Here is a 19,673-nt window from a genome sequence, read left to right as displayed (position 1 = left end):
CTAAAACACTGCAAAATATGTTCAGAGCAGGGATGCAGTCAGAAGTCCCCACAGCGATGGGAGGAGGGATAGGGGTGTTGGGTGACATTTCCCATCTTTTAAGTGCTGCCCGGAGCTTACCCATCCTTGTGGGTTCCTACAGCCACAGGAAGGAGAGGGACCCATGCTCAGCCCCTCCTAGGGGCTGCCCAGACCCCTCTGCAGTGTGAGTGCTGCCGTCTGCAGCCCCTATGGCTGTAGGGGAAAAAAAAAATACACATCTTCTGTGTTGCCACAGCAACGAGCATCTCCTGCCTGCCTCAAACTTCAGAGCCCACCCAGGAGATGCTTTCCTCACCTCCGCTTCCCTGCTGCCACTCTGGGTTTCTCCTCCCTGATGCCTGGGGGTTTCCAATCACCCCCTCTGCAGAGGCCCAGGGACAGCCCACATCCCCAAACCCTGCTTCTCTCCGGGCATCCCAAAGCCTGCCAGCACCTGGCTTTGCTCTGTGGATGTGCACCCCAAGCACCCCGCAGCATCCTCTGGTTGGGATGCAGCCCCTCATCACGCCCTGAGGAGGGCAGACAGCCCCAGGTCTGCACTGCCCCTAAGGCAGAGCCTGTGAAAATTTCCACTTAAGCAACTGGCAGCACAGCAGGGGAAGGGATTCAGAGCTCGGGAGAGAATCTGGGCTTTTAATTATTGATGCTTCACCTCTGTGCTATGGTGATGATAGACAGAGCAGAGAGACGCAGGCAGATAGCAGAGAAGGCCTTTCTAGGATCAAGGTGAGCTGCAGAGCTGCAGACCCCTGCCCCAATGCTGCCCCATGCCTCTTCCATTGGAAAAAGTGCATTCCAGGGCTGGAGCATCCCCAGGAGCTCTGCATGAGCACTGGGAAAGAGTGGGGAGATGGATAAGAGGCAGATGCTGCTGGGAAACCCCAGCTCGGAGCCCAGGGTGGGTAAAAGGAGCTGAGGGAGGAGGCTGTGTCACCACTAAAAGGGGATTTTAGGGTGCTCAGCACCCTGAAGAATTGGGACCTTGCTTAGTCACAACTTTAAGGGGATAATCGGTTGGATCCATGGGTTAAATCCACCAGGGATTTCCAAGGGGCCAAATTCACTTAGTGAGGTCTGTGGCCAAATCCTTTAATTTCCTGGATTAAGGAGGCAGGACAGCTTGTCACTTGTCCTGCATGGATGAGGCGACACAAACTCCCATTGATCTGGTACTTTCAGACAGAAGGAATGCCCCCCCCCCCCGCTCCTCCCAAATTCACATCATCAGAGTGATACTCAACAACACCCGCAAGGAAAATACTGGATATTTTTGCCCAACTTTGCATTTTCATCTCAGTTGCACTCCTGATATTGCCTTTGCCTCTCTCCAGAGAGGAAATAGGGCTTGGGGCTGGGGGGAGTGGGGAGCATGGGGATTGTGGGGTGGTTGCTGCAGGGATTGCATGGGGGTGGGAGCAGCGCAGCCAGCAGGGATGTGTGCCAGGGAACCAAAAATGAGAGCTGGGAGAGGAAAAAGCAAGCAGGCCTCTCTCATGGGATGGCAAGGCAGCATTGGGGTTTGCTGCAGCACAGGGACACCCTATAGTCTGTGTGTGCAGCATCATTGGGGTGCACCGCTCAGGAGCTCCCGTGGATGGGGAGGGTGAGGGAGGTGGGACTTGGTGGGATGCCATAGCAGCACGCAGCACTTGGGCCCGCTGCAGGATGATGTGTGCTCCTGCCAGCTGCTGTGGTGAGGGTGAGGAGGGAGGAAGGCTCGGGGGCCAGGAGCCAGGCAGCTGTGCAGGGCTGGGGGAGGTCCTTCCCAGAGATGGCTGAGAAAAGCAACGTTGCAGTTTTTTTCTCGTTGAACAGCAGCAGAAAGGAAAAGCAGGGGATGGAGCCTTCCCTGCCCTCCTCCTCTTCGCCTCCTCCCCTCACCCTGCACTACAGAGGCAGTGCCATGCCCTGCCTGCCCCGTGCCCCATGTCAGTGAGGGCCCGCACGGACTGGGAGGCAGCAACCATCCTGCACAGGGCTCATTTTGCTCAACAGCTCAGCCCACATCCTAAGCTGGTAAAAGTCTTGGACCAAGAAGCAGGCAGATGATCTGGGTGCTGATGGGCTGCTGTGCACAGAGGAAGAGGAAGAGGAGGGGAAGGAAGGTATAGGTTGAGCCCCCACAGCTGCTTCTTGGAATCGCTGTCTGCACTCTTGATCCTTTATCTCCCCCCTCTTTTCATCTGGCCTCACAGCAAAGCACAACCAGCTCTCCCCTCCTGGGTCACTCCTTCCTCCCGCATCTCCCAAATGCATCTCCAAATTCCACCCCAGGGCGATGGCAACCCATCCAGCCACACTTTGTCAGATCGTGGCTCCACCCTCGCCCTGCCTGTGCTATTCCATCACCACCTGCCAATGCTGGAAAGGGTTACCCTAAATGCACGCCACGCACCTGCACCGTGGACTTGGGGAGGTTCAGCTCGTGGGGGAAGAAAAGGCTGTGGGAATGGCGAAGAAGAAAGTCGGGTCATGGTTGAAGGATGAAAGAGCAGCAAAGGAAGAGTGAGCTCACTCAAAAGGCAGCCAGCTCCCCCACTCATCTGCTGGGCTCAGCACTCAGCACGGTGGCAGCTGGGGACACACTGCCTGGCCCTGTGTGAGCACGCTGGCTACGCCTGACTTCTGACACAGTGGCAGAAGGGTTTAATGCCCTAAGTCCTGTCTGAGCAGGAAGTTATTACATCGCATTGCAGGAGGACTTAGACAGTCACAGTGCGGACAGCAGGGGCTGCAAGAGCTGCAGTGGGTAAGGATGCGATGCCCTTGGGGTGTCTGGGGAGGGGGAAGGCAGGAAGAAAACAGACTGCTGTGCACCAGGTGTGGGGGCTGAGCCCGCCCCGCAGCATCCTGCAGGAGCACCCACAGTGCCCCAGCATCCTCCTTTACCCATCCTTCCTGGCTTCATCCACTCCTTTTTTTTTTCCCCCTCCGGTTTCACTTTCTGAAGTTGAATGACACCGTGCTAATTTGCAGCCTGATTCCTCCTGAGAATGTTGAGCTTAATTATATTTTTCTCATCGTTAGCGAATGGCTCGGCTATAATTACGCCTGGAAGCACGTTATTTAGGACTAACCCAGGAGCAGCATCCCCTCCAGTGTTATGGGACAACTACGGGCACTGTGCTGAGCGCAGAGCTGAGCAGGTCCCGGTGCTGCCCATCACACCAATGGCCATTTCTCCTATGGAAGATCAACTGACTCCTCTAAACCTCTGAAATGGGAGGACTTGCTGGCCCAGCAGCTGGATATTGTGTTTTAGCTGCCCGTGGCACACTGGTGCCTATGGGCATGGTGGGTACCAGCGTTATTGCTGGGGACATGGGATCTGATGTCTTCAGTGCATCCTCCCCCTTCCAGCTGGGCTCGTGCCTGATGGGATGGGGATGAAGCACAAAGAGGACACCCAAAACATTCATTTTAATGGGGTGAAACAGAGCTCCCCAGATCTGAAAAACCAATAGTTCGTATCAACTTTTGTTTTTCAGACCTGAACGACAGCTCTCCCCACCCAGTGACTTTACAGGAGCTATTTCAGCAAGAGGAAAGAAAATGTTCTTTCTTTTTAATTGCGTTAGGGAAAATTTAAGAGAATCATCCACGGAACCTGAGAACCATTCCTTTAATGAGCTCACTTCCCTGTGTTGCAGATCACATTGTGCTTTGTGCAGACCGAAACAACTTTAAGAATCCAATTTACTTGTCTTCAGTACACTATGTTTTTAGCCTACTTTCCTCAGGAAATGGGGCTTACTTATGTGATTGTGCTGTTTATATATCTATATGCCATCACTCCCACACTAATAACTTCTGAACGTGTTGGCCAATTCCAACCAAATCTGACAGAGCGGTTGAGTTTTCAAAAATACTGAATCCTCACAAATTTAATGAAATCCGTGGGTGGGCACATATTTCTCCCCCACCACGGGAAAGGCTGCACAGTGAACTCAGCCACATTATTAGACAGGAGAGAATACACATTCACGTGCACGCAGGCATACGAGGGCTGTTGTGAAGGCTGACAGTAAGCCAGTGGCTCTCACTGGATTTAGATGTGGGATATTGCACCCGTGAGTCCCCAAACCCCCAAAATAACCCTCTTTCCCTGTGCCTCCAGCACACCCTAACCCCTGCAGTCCTTGCTGAATGCAGCTGGACGGCTTGGCTCCTTGCTGCTGAGTTTTGGGGCTTTGACATACGCCATTAACACGGGTGGAAGGATGAGTGTCATGCGTGGATGATGCACAGCACACATCACGTTGGAATCTGCCCATCCCCATCCCCGTGTGCTGCACAGAAGAATCAATACAGGGCTTTTCAGCACCCCCACGCACCGGAGGCAATGTTTGTGCCATCAAAAGAGTGAATCCTGGTGCGGCTGCGCTTTCTGTTCTGGAGCAGGAAGGGTAAAGCTGAGAGGGTAAAGCAGTGCAGGATGAGGGGGTCACGATGCTGGCAGCAGTGTGGGGCTGAGCAGTGCTCGGGGCGATGCTGAACTTGGGCTGCATCTCTGCTGGAGTATCCTCAAAGCACTCCCGTTCATTTATTTATTTACAACTTTCTTGATTAACTAAATCCTAAATCCTATTTGTCCTTTTTCTGCATGCACACGTGGTCGTGGGCTGCACACCCCCGTCTGATATGGGGGGAGAAAGTGTTTGTGTCCTGGCATTGCTATTGGTTTTGATTATTTTTCCTCCCGCTTCTCTCTTGTAATTAGAGGTGGAACCTTATATGCCAACAACTCATTAAAGCATTTCCAGCATGTGGGGGTCACATCTCTCCCAGCTCCTGCTCTCATGGCTTTCCAGGACTGGGACCACCTGGGGATGCTCAGGGTCTCAGAAAGGAGCTCTTTGTTTCCAGGGTTCATCCCTCTGTCTCAAGGCGTTCACATCCCCTCATCACACAGAAAGATCTGGTCCTTCCTCTGCTCTGCAGTCTGTTCCCTACCTGGCATTTGAGTGGGATTTTTTTTCAAAGCTTTGACAACAACTTGGTCCAACATCAGCTAGAAAGCATCATCAAGCCCAGATATGCTCCCCAAGCAGGCCTGGGAGTCTCATTCACATTGCAGATCAGTCATCAGCAGACGTGCTGATAAAGATTTCAAGTGTGACACTGAATACAAATGATCCAAACCCAACAATTAATCCAGCACAGGAGACAGAGGAGCTGCCTGATTTTTTTCCCCAACCGCAGCCCTGGGTTCTACATGTGGCACTTGGTCAGAAAACAGAAAGAAAAGCCCGTGCTTTAACAAACCATTCCCCAAAAGTGATGCAGAGGGCCCTGATCACAGCAGAAGAGCCTTTCCTCTTCAGCTCACCTCTCTTCTGGTTGCTCACTGCAGCTCACTAAGATCCACGCACATTTTGGGAGCCAGCTATAAGGTACTTGAGCTGGACACTGTTTTAAGCTCAATTAGATATCACTCTGTGGGTTTTTGTTGTTTTTTTTTCTTCCCTTCTGCTGTTTTTCAGCCAAACCTGATCCCTGAAATGGCACAGTCCATCCTTAGGGTGGTTTCTCTGGGCTGTGTCAGAGGGAGGATTTGGAGAAACAATACTGCAGGAGCTCTTTGACTATTAGGCTGGGGAGAAATGGGGAAATAGCCCAGCACCTCCCAAGTGACAGCTGCCTGTCCCACCCAGGGACCCAGAAGCCCAGTCCCACTGTGCTGCAGCTGCCCTTGCACGGCCTTCAGCAAACACCCTGCTCTGGTTGACCCTCTATTGCTGTTTTGGGATGGTCATGCACCCACAACCTGCCTGAAGCGAGCAGGAGGGACAATTCAGGTTGGATCCATCCTGTTTTTGATAAAAATCCGTGAGGTTTACCCATGGGTGAGCACAAAGTCTTGACTTTCCACGAATCCAAGAAGCAAGCCCATGGATGCGGCCAAGACTGCACCATCAGCCATCACCCACCTCAGCATCCCAAAAGCCTCCAGCAGCACAACACCTCCCTGCCTCCAAACAACAGCCCTTGGCCTCGACAAGACAAAAAACTCCTCCCACCTCTCCCCACCGCCATCGGGGCCGAGATGCCCACCTACCTGGAGGCTGCGATCTCCGCTTTCTGCTTGGCGATGGTGGCCGCCCGCTCGGCCGCCTCCATGGCCCGATCCACCTTCTCACGGATCTTGCTGGCCCGCAGTGGGATGAGGTTCTTCCTCTTGCCACTGACCAGGACGTTCTGCTTGTACTTGCCCTCCTCCTTGGTGCCATCAGGGAAGGTCATGCAGCCGTAGCCGTGACGCTTGTTGTTGGCCCACTCGCCCTCGTACTTCAGGCCGTCGGAGCGCTGGCTCACCCCAAAACCCGACCGCTTGTCGTTCTTCCACTCTCCAACATAGATCTCGGTAGTGGTGGCATCGATGTCGTCTTCGATGACAGACAGCTCAGCCTCGCCTTCGCCCAAGCTAATGGTGGAGTTGATGTCGCTGGCGGTGGAGCTGACCGTGCTCATCCCGGCCTCGCTGCGGAAGGAGCTCTGCTTGCTCCGCTGGCTGGCCAAGGAGCTCTTGGACTCAGACTTACGGAGCTTGAGCCCGCTCAGCAGCGACCGACGGAAGATGCCCTTCTTCTTGCTCTTGAGGATCTCGGCGTCGCTGTGGGCCATGAGGACAAAGCCACCCCGGGACACGGCGGGGCTGCCAGCCACCGCCGGCGAGGAGTCGGGGTGCAGGGCCGTGCCGTTGGTGTGCTCACTGCGCAGGGAATTGATGGATGTCCTCAGGGGTGACCTGATGACCGCAGCCATGCCGTAGGGAACGCTCTGCCGGACGCCGTACCCCTGGCGCATCCCTCCGACCCACTGGCCCTGGTACGTCCCTGGGGAAGCAAAAGCAAAGAGCGGGTTCAGATTTCTTCTCCAAAAGAGCGGTGATGCATCGGCACAGGCTGCCCAGGGAGGTGGTGGAGTCATCGTCCCTGGAGGTGCTGCACAACTATGGAGGTGTGGCACTGAGGGACGTGGTCAGGGGGTGTGGTGAGATGGGTTGGACTTGGTGACCTTAGTGTTGTCTTTTTTCCAACCTGAATGATTCTGTGGCTCTATGGCATCCTGTGGGTCAGGAGCAGCATCAGCCTGCTTGGGCTGCTATTATTGGGACCTGTTATTATTGGGAACGTTTGGACTCCCAACAGCAAAGTGCAGCTCCAGATCCCAACCCCATCTCCACGGTCATAGTATCACAATGTGGGAAGACAGTAAAATATCTGGATCAGTTTGAAGATGTGCATGACAGCTGTTAGGAACCAGGCAAGGCACTAGGGCACATGGAGCCTTCTCCCCGTGAGGTGCCCTTTGCATCCAGCCCGAATTTGGAAGAGGAAAGTGCAGAGAGATAGGAATTGTCATCCAGGAGCAGTCTCCATCCTGTCTGCTGCTGGCAGTGATGAAAGCAGTTGGTGTATTACCATGCATTTTTTCTGTACACAGTGCTTTCATCCAGCGTGCAGCAGCAGAAGGGAGAGGCTCTATAGAAATAAAAGCCTCACGGGGATATATCCGTGTGGTTATTATCCTCAGAAACGTGCCCCTGCTTGAACTCCTCCATTTGCGTGGGCACTTGCTGGAGTTACCTAACTGGCAGTTTGCTGGGACACACGCTGCATCTTGCTGTGCCTGGGGTTAAAGCCATCCATGCTGGAAAGCGGGGCCACAAGAATCCAATCTTGAGTGGGAAAACACCACCCAAGCACGATCAGCACACACCCTGTGTGCTGCAATGTGTAGTGCTAATCTGCTGCCTTGCTGCCCTGGGGTTGCAATCCCTCCCCATCCCCAAGCACGGCTGTTGGCACGCTTTGTCATGTTATCCCGGTCGGTTGAACTGCAGAGCTTCTTTTTATTCTTAGGTCAGCTTAATCTTTTTGGGACTGTCTCACAATGCAGTGATTCACCACCTGGCTAAACCCTCGCTGGGTGGATTTGCAATCCCAGCCAGCGCTGCCGAGCCCAGCCCAGGGCAGTGCCAGAGCAGGGTCCAGCACTGCGCAGTACTGGGGCAAGGGAGACTTAAATAATCTTAAAATAGTGTTCCTCATGTGAAACAGCCCTGATAACAACAGCCTAGCAGATCCCCTCCGGCTCAGACTGATATAGGCTTTCCATCTCTGCTCTGCACAAAGTGCTCTTTGCCCTTAGCAGTCAGCACCCATTGGATCCCCCTGAGCTGGACAGTTGCTTGCCTTTCCCATCCAGATGAGAATTTGCACCATCCTTCTGTGGCTTTAAAGGCATTTTATACACAGGGAAAAGCAGGAAGTGGTCGAGGCTGCTGTTTTTCCCCAGCACTGGCTGTGGTTCCCTGTGTTACACCCAAAAACGCTTCCTCTGAGCAAAGACTGCCTTGGAGAAGGGACACAGGGAGGATTTGCTCAGGATTTATAGGATTAGTGCTGGGAGGGAGGCAGAGTGCTGGGATTAGGGCTGGCACCTGCAGGGCAGGGTGAGGAGCAGTGCTTGGCCATGAGGCAGATGAGGAACAGAGAGCAAGACGGACAGCGGGACGGACAGCAGACATCTCAGAGAGGACATGGGGCATGTTCTGTGCTTCAGTTTGAAGAAGACACAGGGGGAAAAGTCCTTGCATGCGATCTGTCAGAGCCTTCAACCTGGTCCCCAGCCCCAGGCAGCTCCCAAGGTTTCCCCACCTCCCTGCAAACACACAGCTGAAAAACCAGGTTAAAACGAAGCATTGTAGAGCAAGCAAGGCCCTTTGCTGAAAGCCAGAGACAAGGAGCAGAACAAAGCGGGCTCGAAGCAGGCGTGACAGCACGTCTCAGCCGGAGCAGAGGCAGCAAATTGGTCACAGCAGGTTCCAGCTGCAGCGAGGCAGAGGTGCCCGGGAAGCTGTCATCTCTGCATGGCCTTAAAACCTACTCCTAGAGCTGCACGGCTGCCAGGAGCAATCGCTGCATCCGCTTGTGGAGGTTGAGTTTTCTAAGCAGAAGATGTGGGGATTTGGGGAGGGCTGCCCCACCTGCTACTGCTACTGCACTGCAAGCATCACGGAGCTGCTCCCAGCACAGCAAAACCCAAACTCCACATCTGCCTCCTCCATGGGTGGAGGATTGCCAATGGGGATTGCCTCCCCGATGGCCTCCAGGACATCTGCACAGCTTCATGGACACCTCCAGATCATGGAGCTGAGCTCCCCCCTCATTCCTCTTCTGACTTCATTACCTCTTAAACCCCTCGATATCCCAGGATTTGGCCACGAAGGCTGGAAGCTCTCAGAGCCATCTGATCTGCATTGCTAAGAGCCGTCACCTCCTCCCCTTGCAGCGCGCGGCTTAACCTCTGCCCTCTCACATTTGCAGATATGTGCACAAAGCTTAATCTCACAAGGAGCCGGGAGACTCTTTCTCCCTGCAGAGGAAACAGGATTTTATTGCTTTTCACTTTCTGTGCCAGGATGGACCAGCTATGGCTGTTTCAGAGCCAGGGTGCTGCAAAATGCAGTGGGACTAAGGATGTGGCAGGGCAAGCACTTCTGATGCAAAAGAGACCCAATGTGAGCTGCAGAGCACCTCCAGCCTCAGGGATTGCAGCGCGGGCGGAGGGAGCAGAGTGTCTGCCACTTATTGTGCTAACACAACCAAACTCACATCCATTTCTGTAGCTCTTTCCTTGCTATCAGCTTTTGCAAAGTGCTTCCTAAAGCACGAATTGCATGAGATTAATGGGGTGATTACACAGTGGGGGGAATGCAGCATCCCGAGGGCCGGGTGCAAGGCGTGGACAAGAGTGGATGCACAACAACTCAGACACCACCGCCCTGCTGAAAAGAGGAACAGGTCCTGCCCTGCGAGTGGGAATTTTGCCATAATTTATCATAATGGCAGCAAAATAATGGCCCACGGGGATAAGCAGAGAGTTGTGTGCTGACTTGCAGTGGCTTTACCCCAGGGTAAAAAGTAAAGTCACTTTTTAAGTGACTCTCAGTGCAATTACTCCAGAGGGATTTGGCCAAGAACCAGGCGATGCCAAGAAGAGTGGGGCTGCAGGCACACGCATGCACACGTCCGGAGGGGATAACCTGAGGCTAGAAGAAAATAAATGAAGTCATCCTGAACGATGGCTCAGCGAGAACGTTCCTCCACCAGAAAGAGCAGCAGGAGCGTGAGAAAGGAAACGGGATCGCGGGAAAGATGAGGAAAGAAGGGAGGGGATGGAGACGCAGAGAGATGGGCGATGCCTTCATCGGCCACTTCCACGTGTGGTTTAGAGCCTGGTGGATTCTTGGCTCGCTCCCCTCGGAGCAAGGCTGAGTGGTTTCCAAATGGCTTTTCAAGCTCCCGCGGGAATTTCCATCGCCCTCAGGACCATGAGGAGCCCCATCCTCAGCCACAAGAAAAAGTCCCATTGCTGACTCTCGAGCAGCTCAGATGTTTTTGAGAAATGACAAGCAGCAGAGAGTAATCTAATTTGTTGCAGTTATTCAGCGCTTTCTCAGCATTTGGCTCAGGAAGCGAAAATTCATTCTGGGAAGAGCACAGGAGCCCGCAGGCAGCTCCTGTTGTCCCCATAAACCACCAGACACCAGGGTCGGCCCCGCAGCAGAGCAGGGAACCTTGCACCTCCCAGAAACAGGAACCCAAAGCAGAGCCACCGTGCTGCAAATGGGATCGTGCAGAGGCACTTCTGCAACGCGGCCGCAAACTGGGAAGGCCAATTAGATTTTTTTTTTTTGCAAAATGCTCCAGGAGGAGCTGAGGCACTGCGGACTCCAGGAAGAACTATGTGTCTCCATTCATTTCCTCATCTTTGCCAGAGAGTTCTGAGGGTTTGGGCCAAAGGAGAAGACCCATCTCTGTCCCTCAGTGAGGAACCATCCCTCCTGTTGGGTGGGGAGAGCCTGTATTGCATATTGCTGCCCCAAACCAAGGGACAGCCTGTGACCCACAACCTCATCTTGCTGATGGGGAACTTGTAGCAGCCAGCCACAATGCCCAAGGTATCCCAGACTTCAGACAAATAAGCAACATTCAGACAAATCTGGGGTTTCCTTAGGCTCCATCCAAGCAACAGGCAAATGAAGGAGGATGCTGGGGGTAAGATGGGCTGTCTGCAACCCAGCAGCACACACGGGGCTCCCCTGGGCCAAAGGTGGGATCATCTGCTTGACCACAAACCCGGCCTGACCACAGCGGTGTTGGAAAGGGACAGGACATCAAGATTTTCGGGGCTGCAATGGCTTCTTTTTCTTTCCTGCCTCCCCCATACCCAAGGAGCTGCTGTTTTGCAGGCTGCTGAGTCCTTTGGCTCCGCTCCAGGAAAATCATTAAGTACCAGCTTTAGGGATTGCAGGCTGCTCACTCGCTTCCCCCAAACCCAGACCGCCAGCTCGGTGTCAGCAGGACAAAGCCCTGGCAGGGGCAAAGCACAGGGGAGCTTTGTGTGGATCTGCCCTGCCTTGCTCCGCTTCACTTTCTCACGTTGAGAAATTCAGATGGTTACAGACGTCGTCGCAGAGCACTGTAAGGCCTTATGGATAGGTACCTACTACTATCACAGCTCTGCAAAAGGTGAATGCTTAGCAGAATAATTGTTTTTGTTGTTAAAAAAAACTCAAATAGCCCAACACTATGGGTCAGTGTGAGGGATTTCCAGGTGAGTTTAACTGCCTGGGCTGCCACACAACATGGGGCCGTCCCCAAAGCATGGCCACTTGGGTTGGTGGTTGCATTAGACGAAGGCAGCCAAACCTCCCAGTGTGCTTCTGCAACTGAGCACAATTCTGAGCTGTCCAAAGCACCCGTCTGCTCTTCACAATCCAGCAGAAGCAATTAGGCCCTGCAAATTACTGGTTTATCTAGTGAAGGATCCTTCCCGAGATCTTCACCTCCTTTCTTATTGCTGAATAACACCACGTATTAATTAAAGACATCCGATGGCAATAAACGAGGCCAATCTCTTGAATTCCATCACAGAGAAGGTGGAGGGGAGAAAATGGAGTGGGAATACCCCCCGGGGGTGTTTGAGAACCCTGGAGATGTGGCACTGAGGGACATGGTAAGTGGGCATGGTGGGGGCAGGTTCGGGTTGGACTTGGGGATCTCAGAGGTCTTTTGCCATGATAAAAACATGGAGCTGCTTCTGCTGTGGCAGCCTGGTGGCTTGCTTGATGAAAATACGCTCGGGTAAGTGCTTACACAGGGGAAGAAAGAAGGTATGGATTTTTGAGTATGTAAATATGATCTGCAGGCACAAACATGTGACAGATGTTAGTCATTGCTTAATGCAAGGCTGGATACAGGCGTGCAGGATGGGCACAGGGAGGTCTGGGCTTCTGTGGGGGAGAGGAAAGGGAAGGGAAGGGAAGGGAAGGGAAGGGAAGGGAAGGGAAGGGAAGGGAAGGGAAGGGAAGGGAAGGGAAGGGAAGGGAAGGGAAGGGAAGGGAAGGGAAGGGAAGGGAAGGGAAGGGAAGGGAAGGGAAGGGAAGGGAAGGGAAGGGAAGGGAAAAGGGGAGAAATGCTCCGAGAATTGCCAATGCTGATGGAGCTCATTGTGCTACACGTGACAGCCACCACCTTTCTTAAAGCAGCAGCCAGGTGAAATACAGCTTTAAAGGAGGGGAGAGCCCCCCCCAAAAACCAGTATGTTTCCAGTTGTCCTAAGAGCATGGTCCTCAGCCTTAGAGAATAAGCAAAGTAGCAGCACGCAGCCCCAGCTGTTGCAATGCATTACTTTTAAGGAGGCCTGAGGCAGGACAGCTTCAGCAGGAGGGGTGGGAAACACATTACCATATATCTCAGCACCTTTATTATGGCTAATGTGCTCTTTGCACAAAGCAGAGTGAAATTGGGCTAATGCTTAGGCTGCTAATCCCCCATCGGGTAATCCTCCTCACAAACTCTCTGATCTCACTCCATTTCTCAGCAGGGCCCATGGGACTCAGGGCTGACTGCTGCAGGATGGGCACTGTGGGATGGGGTTTGGGTGAACCCATGGGGGTTTGGCAGCACTACATGCACTTATCAGCCCCTCAGGTCCCCAAATCATTCAGTTTATCACTGGGCAATTCAGAGCACAATGAAGGTCTTTGATATAATCCTGTCCTCTCAGGTAGCCCATGCTCAGTCTTTTCAGCACCAGTGCATGATCATAATCTGTTCTTTTAATTATTATTTCCTATGAAAGGAAGTGGACAAGCCCTTCTTCAGGTCAGCAGGAAATCACAGCATTACCGTGATTGCAAGTGAAACCTCTTCAGGGAATAATTTTGGGAAATGAGTGCTTGTTCTAATGCATGCAGCAATGGCAAATTTTATGTATTTTAATAAATAAAAAAGAAAAGAAAATCCAATATTAACCCCCATTCCCCCCCAGATATAAATATCTTCCATTCATCTGCTAGTTTTAACTGATAATTATTCAACTATCTCACAAGATACATCCCAACCCAGCACTGTCCCCTATGGCATCAGCACCAACGCTGTCCTGCCTAGCTTCTACACCATCAGCCCATGTCTAGAGTAATGCAGTCCATCCATCTACATCACTGTTACCTGATTCAAGACATTCAAGTTTAATCAGGTTAATTTTAAAACCACAGCTTTGTGCTTTTTTTTTTTTCAACAGAAGGCATTTTTAGCTCTCATCTGCTGGTTTCCAAGCCTGTAAGAATGACTTCTCTGCAATAGTCTGGGTGGAAACCTTGCTTCAGAAATGAAGCTGAAAAGTATTACAAAAATCACATGATTCCACAAGCTGGAGCTCCTGGAGAGAAAATTCTGCTCCAGGAGCAGATGTCACACAGCCCCACGGAGCCCCATGGGACAAGAGATCCGCTCCCTCTTGGCACATGCAAATATCCCACGATTTGCCTTAAAAACTACAAGAAAACCTAACACAGCCCATCCAAACGACACCCACAGCTGGTCTGCCCCACTTCTACATCCTTCTGCAGACCTCACTGTTGCAGGATGGGACCCAAAGACTCCATAGAGCAAAGGGTCCTTGTGTTTTGGGGTGATCTGATAGGGAGTGAGGAGTTGGACTCAATGATCCTCAATGGATCCTTTCCAACTTGGTATGATCTACAATTCTATGACTGTAGGATGATGTGTCTCAGCCAGCCTAAAGTACTCAGATGGAGAACTGACCATGTTGCTCCCATAGGGTGATCCCAATGAAAAAGGCAGTGAGTGCTCATATGGTCATGAGTTCACAGGGAGAATGAAAACAAAGCGGTGAAAGGGCAGCAACACTGCGTATCAGAACTGAAGGCTGCCCCTATTAACAGTCAGGAGGAGATGTACTGGGGGGGCAGGTGGTCCTGGAGGGGGTCCTGTGCTGTCCCCTTGGGCACCACAGGCCAGACGAGGCACCAGAGCTGTCTGCCAAATTCTGTGGCCCGTACTTTTCCCTGGGGCCAAAATCCCTCTTCTGTCCTGAGCAGTACCTGAAACTAAGCAGCGTGTTCCAATGAGATCAGTAATTACCATCGGTTCATGTCATTTATTTTTAATGAAGCCGGTCAGAATCTTCATTTTGTATTTTGATTCATTTTTCTACGTCCCAGCGTTTCGATCACTGCTCTCCTATTGTCACCATTGTGTTCCCTTGCAAGCACCCTCAGAGCCAAACCCAGGTGGCAGGATGCCCTGCAAACCAAGTGCACAGCTCTCCTTGGGTTACTGGGCTCTAAGGGGGATGCTGGGGCCAGCCAGGCCTGGGTCTGTTCTGCACAACCTGGAGAATGGAGAACCAGAGCACATTTGTATCTGCTCGTTGCCACCCACTGCTTGAAGTGACATGGGACACAGAGTGGTGACATAGGACATGGAGTGGTGACATGGGACGTGGAGAGGCTGCTCCCACCCCATTGCACCACGGTGCATAGCAGGAAAATGTACCAGCCCGGGCCAAGAAATCCCACTTGCCTACTCACATAGTGCTAACAATGAAAACACTAATTATATTTCACTTATCTATCAAAGGGATGATTCAAGGAGGTGAGTGGGCACGGAGCATTACACAAGATGAGCACCGAGGTGTGACTGCCCATTCCTTTGGGGTGGTCCTCCTGAAGAGTGTGCGTGGAGCACAGGGGTTGGGTTTTGGGGACAACTAGAGGGATGTGGAATGGCCATGGGGCGCTGGGAATGGGCTGTGGGGACCCCAGAGAGTGGCTGCCTCACTCAAAGCATCCCATTGGGGTGGGCAGGGAGGGGAGAATGGCTTTGCCAGAGCTGGAATGGGCCCAGGCTGCTCCAGCAAAGGCAGTGTAGTGGCCCTGGATGACATCGCTGCTTGTCCCAGTGGATGATCCCCCTGATGGATGCACACCCCAATGGATATTCACCCAACTACATGCTCACCCTGATGCATGCAGCCCCTTTTGCCCAAATCCTGCTACCCATCCGAGCTGAACCAGGCCCAGCAAACGAGCTCTGCACCCCCAGCATCCAACCACAGCAATCCTCAGTGCTTGTTTTATGTAATATCAGCCTGCTGCTGGATGGGGCAGGAGGCACCGAGCAATTCTGGCAGTAGGATAAGGATGCATGGACGGGAAGAGATGGTGCACACGTGTGCCACAGATGCACAGACATCAGCTGCGTGTGCAGCAACACCAGGGAGCTTCGGCACACCACGGTCCCCCTGAGGAGGCTGAGTTCACCCATTGGTGCCCCGTGCAGTGGATTTGCTCCGTTGTGCACGCAACCACAGGGCTGAGGGAAGGGAGTTTGCATGGGCATGGGGCAGAGCACGTGCGTGGGGGTCCGTGCACGGAGTGGGGAAGCGGCGTGGGGAGCGGAGGCGTGTGTGCACGGTGCTGAGCGTGGCGGTGTGGGATGTGTGAGCTCTGCAAGCTGTGTGTGGGGGCAGCCAGCGTGCGGGTTGGCAGCACCTGGCGTGGGGGGACAGTGCCTGGGGCTGAGAGCCAGGGGGTGCTGAGGGGGGGGGAGAGATCGTTTGCCATGCCTGAGCTGTGTGCATCGATGGGTGTGTGCGTGGGGTGGGAAGATATCGCATCCCCAGCAGTGCTGGTAGTGGCCGGGGGAGTTTGGGGGTGGGGGTTGGCCCCTCGCGGTGCTGTACAAGGAGAAATTGGAGTGAAACACGGGGATGTGGTGGCATCTTGCTTCCTCAGCTTTGCTGTGCATTTCGGGGCCCATCCCCTAGGCCTGGTTGATGTGCTAAAAAATAGCATGTAAGGGATGAATATTTATCTGTGGGTGGCAAGTGACAGATGCTGGGGCGAGGATTCTAGGATGCTTCAGTTTGATGGAGGTAATAACTTGAATAGATTAATGAGAAACATCCTTCCCTGGAGTTGCCCCCCCTGTACCACAGCTACACTGTGCCCTTGCCACAAACATCAGCTTCTTGCATCCAAGAGCTCAAAGTTTACCAAGGTTTGGTGTCCAAAGGGCTGGAGGGGTCCAACTCCACCCCAAGTGGAGATGTGGGATTGGGAAAGGCTTCTTGGCTGCTGACAGCTGAGTCAAAGTGCATCCCTGGCTGTGCTGAAATGGGATCAGGGAGCACAGGCACTGGGGTGTGCATGGGGTGCCTCTGTTCCCAGGACTTGGTCATGAGCTCTGCAGCTCTGCACAGCCCCATGCAGCCATTCCCTTCTTCCAGTGCTGTGCACAGTCCCAAGGGGACAGTGTTTTGCTCCAGACTTCTTCCCCTACTCATCTCATTCCCCCTCCTAAGGACCACGGACGTGCATGGAGAGGTTCTGGGTCCTGAGCACAGGGAAGCTGGGCTGGCCTGACAAGATGGAAGCAGCAGCTCCTGGCTTCTGGTAGCTTCTCAGGGCTGTGATCAGCATGCAGCCCAGCCTGGCCACGCACCCTGTGCTGTCCTGCATTGGGTAGGGGGCAACAGAGGTGTGGGGCCGGGGCAGGCCCCATCTGTGAGCTCTTCTGTCCTCCCTACAAATGTCTCCAGTGGGGTCTGAATGCTGTGGGGGGGGATATGGGGGCAGCAGCAGAGTTCAGAGCATGCAGAGCACCACCCCATCCTGACCCTGCACCATGAGCATGGTCTGAGTTTTATTCCCAGCGGAAGGATGTCAGGGTGTAGGGATCGCTCCCAAACCCAAACCCCACTGATCCCAGCATTATTCCAGGCATCTGAAACAAAAGGGTGCAGCAGTGTTTTCCTCTCAGAGAAAGCCCCCCCTCCTGCCCCCAGGTACAAATTATCCTAAAAAATAGAACAGTCTCTCTCCCCTCTCCTTTGGAGAGCACAAAGAGCTGCGGGTACCGCGTCTGATCAGAGGGCAGCACTGGGAGAAAGCTCCTGCAGCACCTGTCGGGAAGGCTGCAACGGAGCTCCGCTCCTGCAATTCCCTGACTGTGTCCATCCTGGAAAACTATAATGCCTTAAAATACAAAGGAGCCCGCTTTGGGTGCACACATCCAGCAAAAAACCAAAGCCACCACTGCAGGGAGGTAGGCCTGGCTCGTGTCATGGTGGCAATCCGGATGGAAGGACCCCGAAACGCTACGGAGGATGATACAGCCACTCAGGGAGAGCACCAGCTGTTTTCCCTAGTTTGGCCCTAAAGCTCGTTAGCCCGGCGATGGCTGATCGCTCCAATTGGGTTTTCTTGTTGTTTTTTTTTTTCCCATTTAATCCTGGTTTCCCCTCCACATCTCGCTAAGCCGCGTTGACGGCAGAGAATAGCTTCTGTGATCCCTCTGAGCCCCTACGCTAAGCATTAAGCCGTAAACTAGGAATGTAAGACTCTTGTCTGAATTAAATTCTTTTGCTTGGCATTATTCATTAAGTGTGGGGCTGAAGGCAGGGCGTGCACGAAGCCCTCGGCCCCTCACCAGAAGGCTTTGAGGCACTGGAGATGTGTGGCTCTGCCCCAGATGTCCCTGTGCACTCTGCTCCCCTCTGCCCTGCTTTGCTCCATCCACTCCATGCACATCCTACAGGTTACAGTGGTGCAGAACTGCCCTGTCCCATGTGCAACTCGGCCTGCTGCCACCAGCTTGGCCCACCCCATCCTCCCTGCTTTGTCCTCCATTGCTCAGGTGCCAGCATCTCATCCCCTCTCCCAAATAAAAGCCCTTCTGGGTGCAGGCCTGGTGCTGTGGCCGGCTGAACATATGGGGCTACCTGTGGCAAAGAGGCGGGCTGGTGCCATGCTGGCTGCTGCCTTATCTCCTGTGGGGCACTGAGCAGTCCTCGCTCCAAGTGAGCAGGTTGCTACGTCCCAGGCTTCAGCCTAAGCCTGAGGACTGGACCCATAGCTCACTGGTACCCACACATCCAACAGTGGTACCCACACATCGTTGGTACCCATACAACCATCATTGATACCCACATATCCATCACTGGTACCCGTACATTCCTTAGTGGTACGCACACATCGCTGGTACCTAGACATCCATCAGTGGTACCCATACCCCCTTGGTACCCACACATCCATTGCTGGTACCCACACATCACATCCTGCCCCAGCTTGGGAGATACCAAGACACCACCTACCTCCATCCGAGTAGGTCTCAGTCCCGTAGCCATCCTGTAATCCATTGCTCCAGGTGCCTTCGTACTTGGCCCCGTTTCCAGTGCATTCTCGGACCCCGTACCGTCCCTTAAATCCGTGGGTCCACTCTCCTTTGTACACCCACTTCCCCTTGCTCTCCATGCCAATGCCATGGCGCTTGCCCTGCGCCCAGGTGCCCTGGTAAGTGTTGCCGCTGGGCCAAGTGTAGACCCCCAACACCTCAAAGCCGTGACTCCAGGAGCCCGAATATTCACCTTGACCCTTGGGGCCGGTACAGATTCCGTGGCCATGAGCCTTTCCGTCCTCCCAGCCTCCACAGTACGACCCTCCATCGTCAAAATTAAACCTTCCCCCACTGGACATGCATGTAATTCGGTTTGCAAATCCCCCAAAAGGTGAAAAGAAAAAGAAAAAGAAAAAAGAAGAAATGATGCAGGAGAGAAAACGAGAACGATGACTTGGGAAAAAAAAAAAAAAAAGCGAAGATAGAAAAATCAGGTTGCAATCATGCACCAGATCCAGGCGCTGCTCAAGCCAGTTCCTCGTGATTATTCATTCTCTGGGAGTGCGTTCGGGATCGGTTTGCTCTTCCCCTGCTGTGGAAACAGTATCATTAAAAAAAAGAAAAAGGAAGGGAAAAAAAAAAATAGCAGCAAGAACAGCGGCAGCTATTGGGTTTTGGTGCAAACGACTCCACCTAAAAACCATCCACGGCAGAAAAACGGGGGTGGAGGGGGAGAGAGACTGTGTGTGTGTGTGTGTGTGCGGTGGGGGGATAGAAAAAAAAAAAAAAAAAAAAAAAGAGGCCAAACGCCAAGAGGATGAAAATAACGGGGCTGGGAGGGAGGGCCCCCCCGCTCCCGGCTCAGGCCGCCCGGCCCCGGCGCATGGCTCAGCAGCAATGCGGTTTCCCCCACCGCCTCCCGGCCTCGCCCTACGCACGTCCTAAAAACCCTCTCCCGCAGCCGCCGCTCCCCCGCAGCCCTGCCCGCTGCCGGAGCCGCTCGGTGGGGCAGCCCGTGCCCGCATGCTGCTCGCCGCCAGGCCCCGGGGGGGGGGAGCGAGGGTCGGGCCGCGCTCCCCCTCCTTCCCACGGGGCTAAATCCTGCTTATCAACGAGCAGGGATCCTGGGCTGCT

At 53.5% G+C, this 19,673-nt stretch overlaps 1 protein-coding gene across 1 annotated transcript in view; it reads right to left on the bottom strand.

The window, feature by feature from the left end:
- The window catches only part of JPH3 (junctophilin 3), a 39,360-nt gene extending 20,066 nt beyond the window's left edge, over positions 1–19,294 (bottom strand). Inside the window, exons 1-2 of the mRNA XM_065745384.1 lie at positions 18,517–19,294; positions 6,101–6,878 (exon numbers count right to left, since the gene is read on the bottom strand). Of these exons, the coding sequence (XP_065601456.1) occupies positions 6,101–6,878; positions 18,517–18,898 (1,160 nt within the window). The 5' untranslated portion in view covers positions 18,899–19,294. The remainder of the gene's footprint in view (positions 1–6,100; positions 6,879–18,516) is intronic.
- Positions 19,295–19,673: the final 379 nt, after the last annotated feature.

This window comes from Cyrtonyx montezumae, unplaced genomic scaffold, assembly GCF_038088225.1.
Source record: "Cyrtonyx montezumae isolate F1298 unplaced genomic scaffold, pur_monq_1.0 scaffold_35, whole genome shotgun sequence".
In the NCBI taxonomy this organism is placed as follows: Eukaryota; Metazoa; Chordata; class Aves; order Galliformes; family Odontophoridae; genus Cyrtonyx; species Cyrtonyx montezumae.
This window is presented reverse-complemented; position numbering and strand designations above follow the sequence as displayed.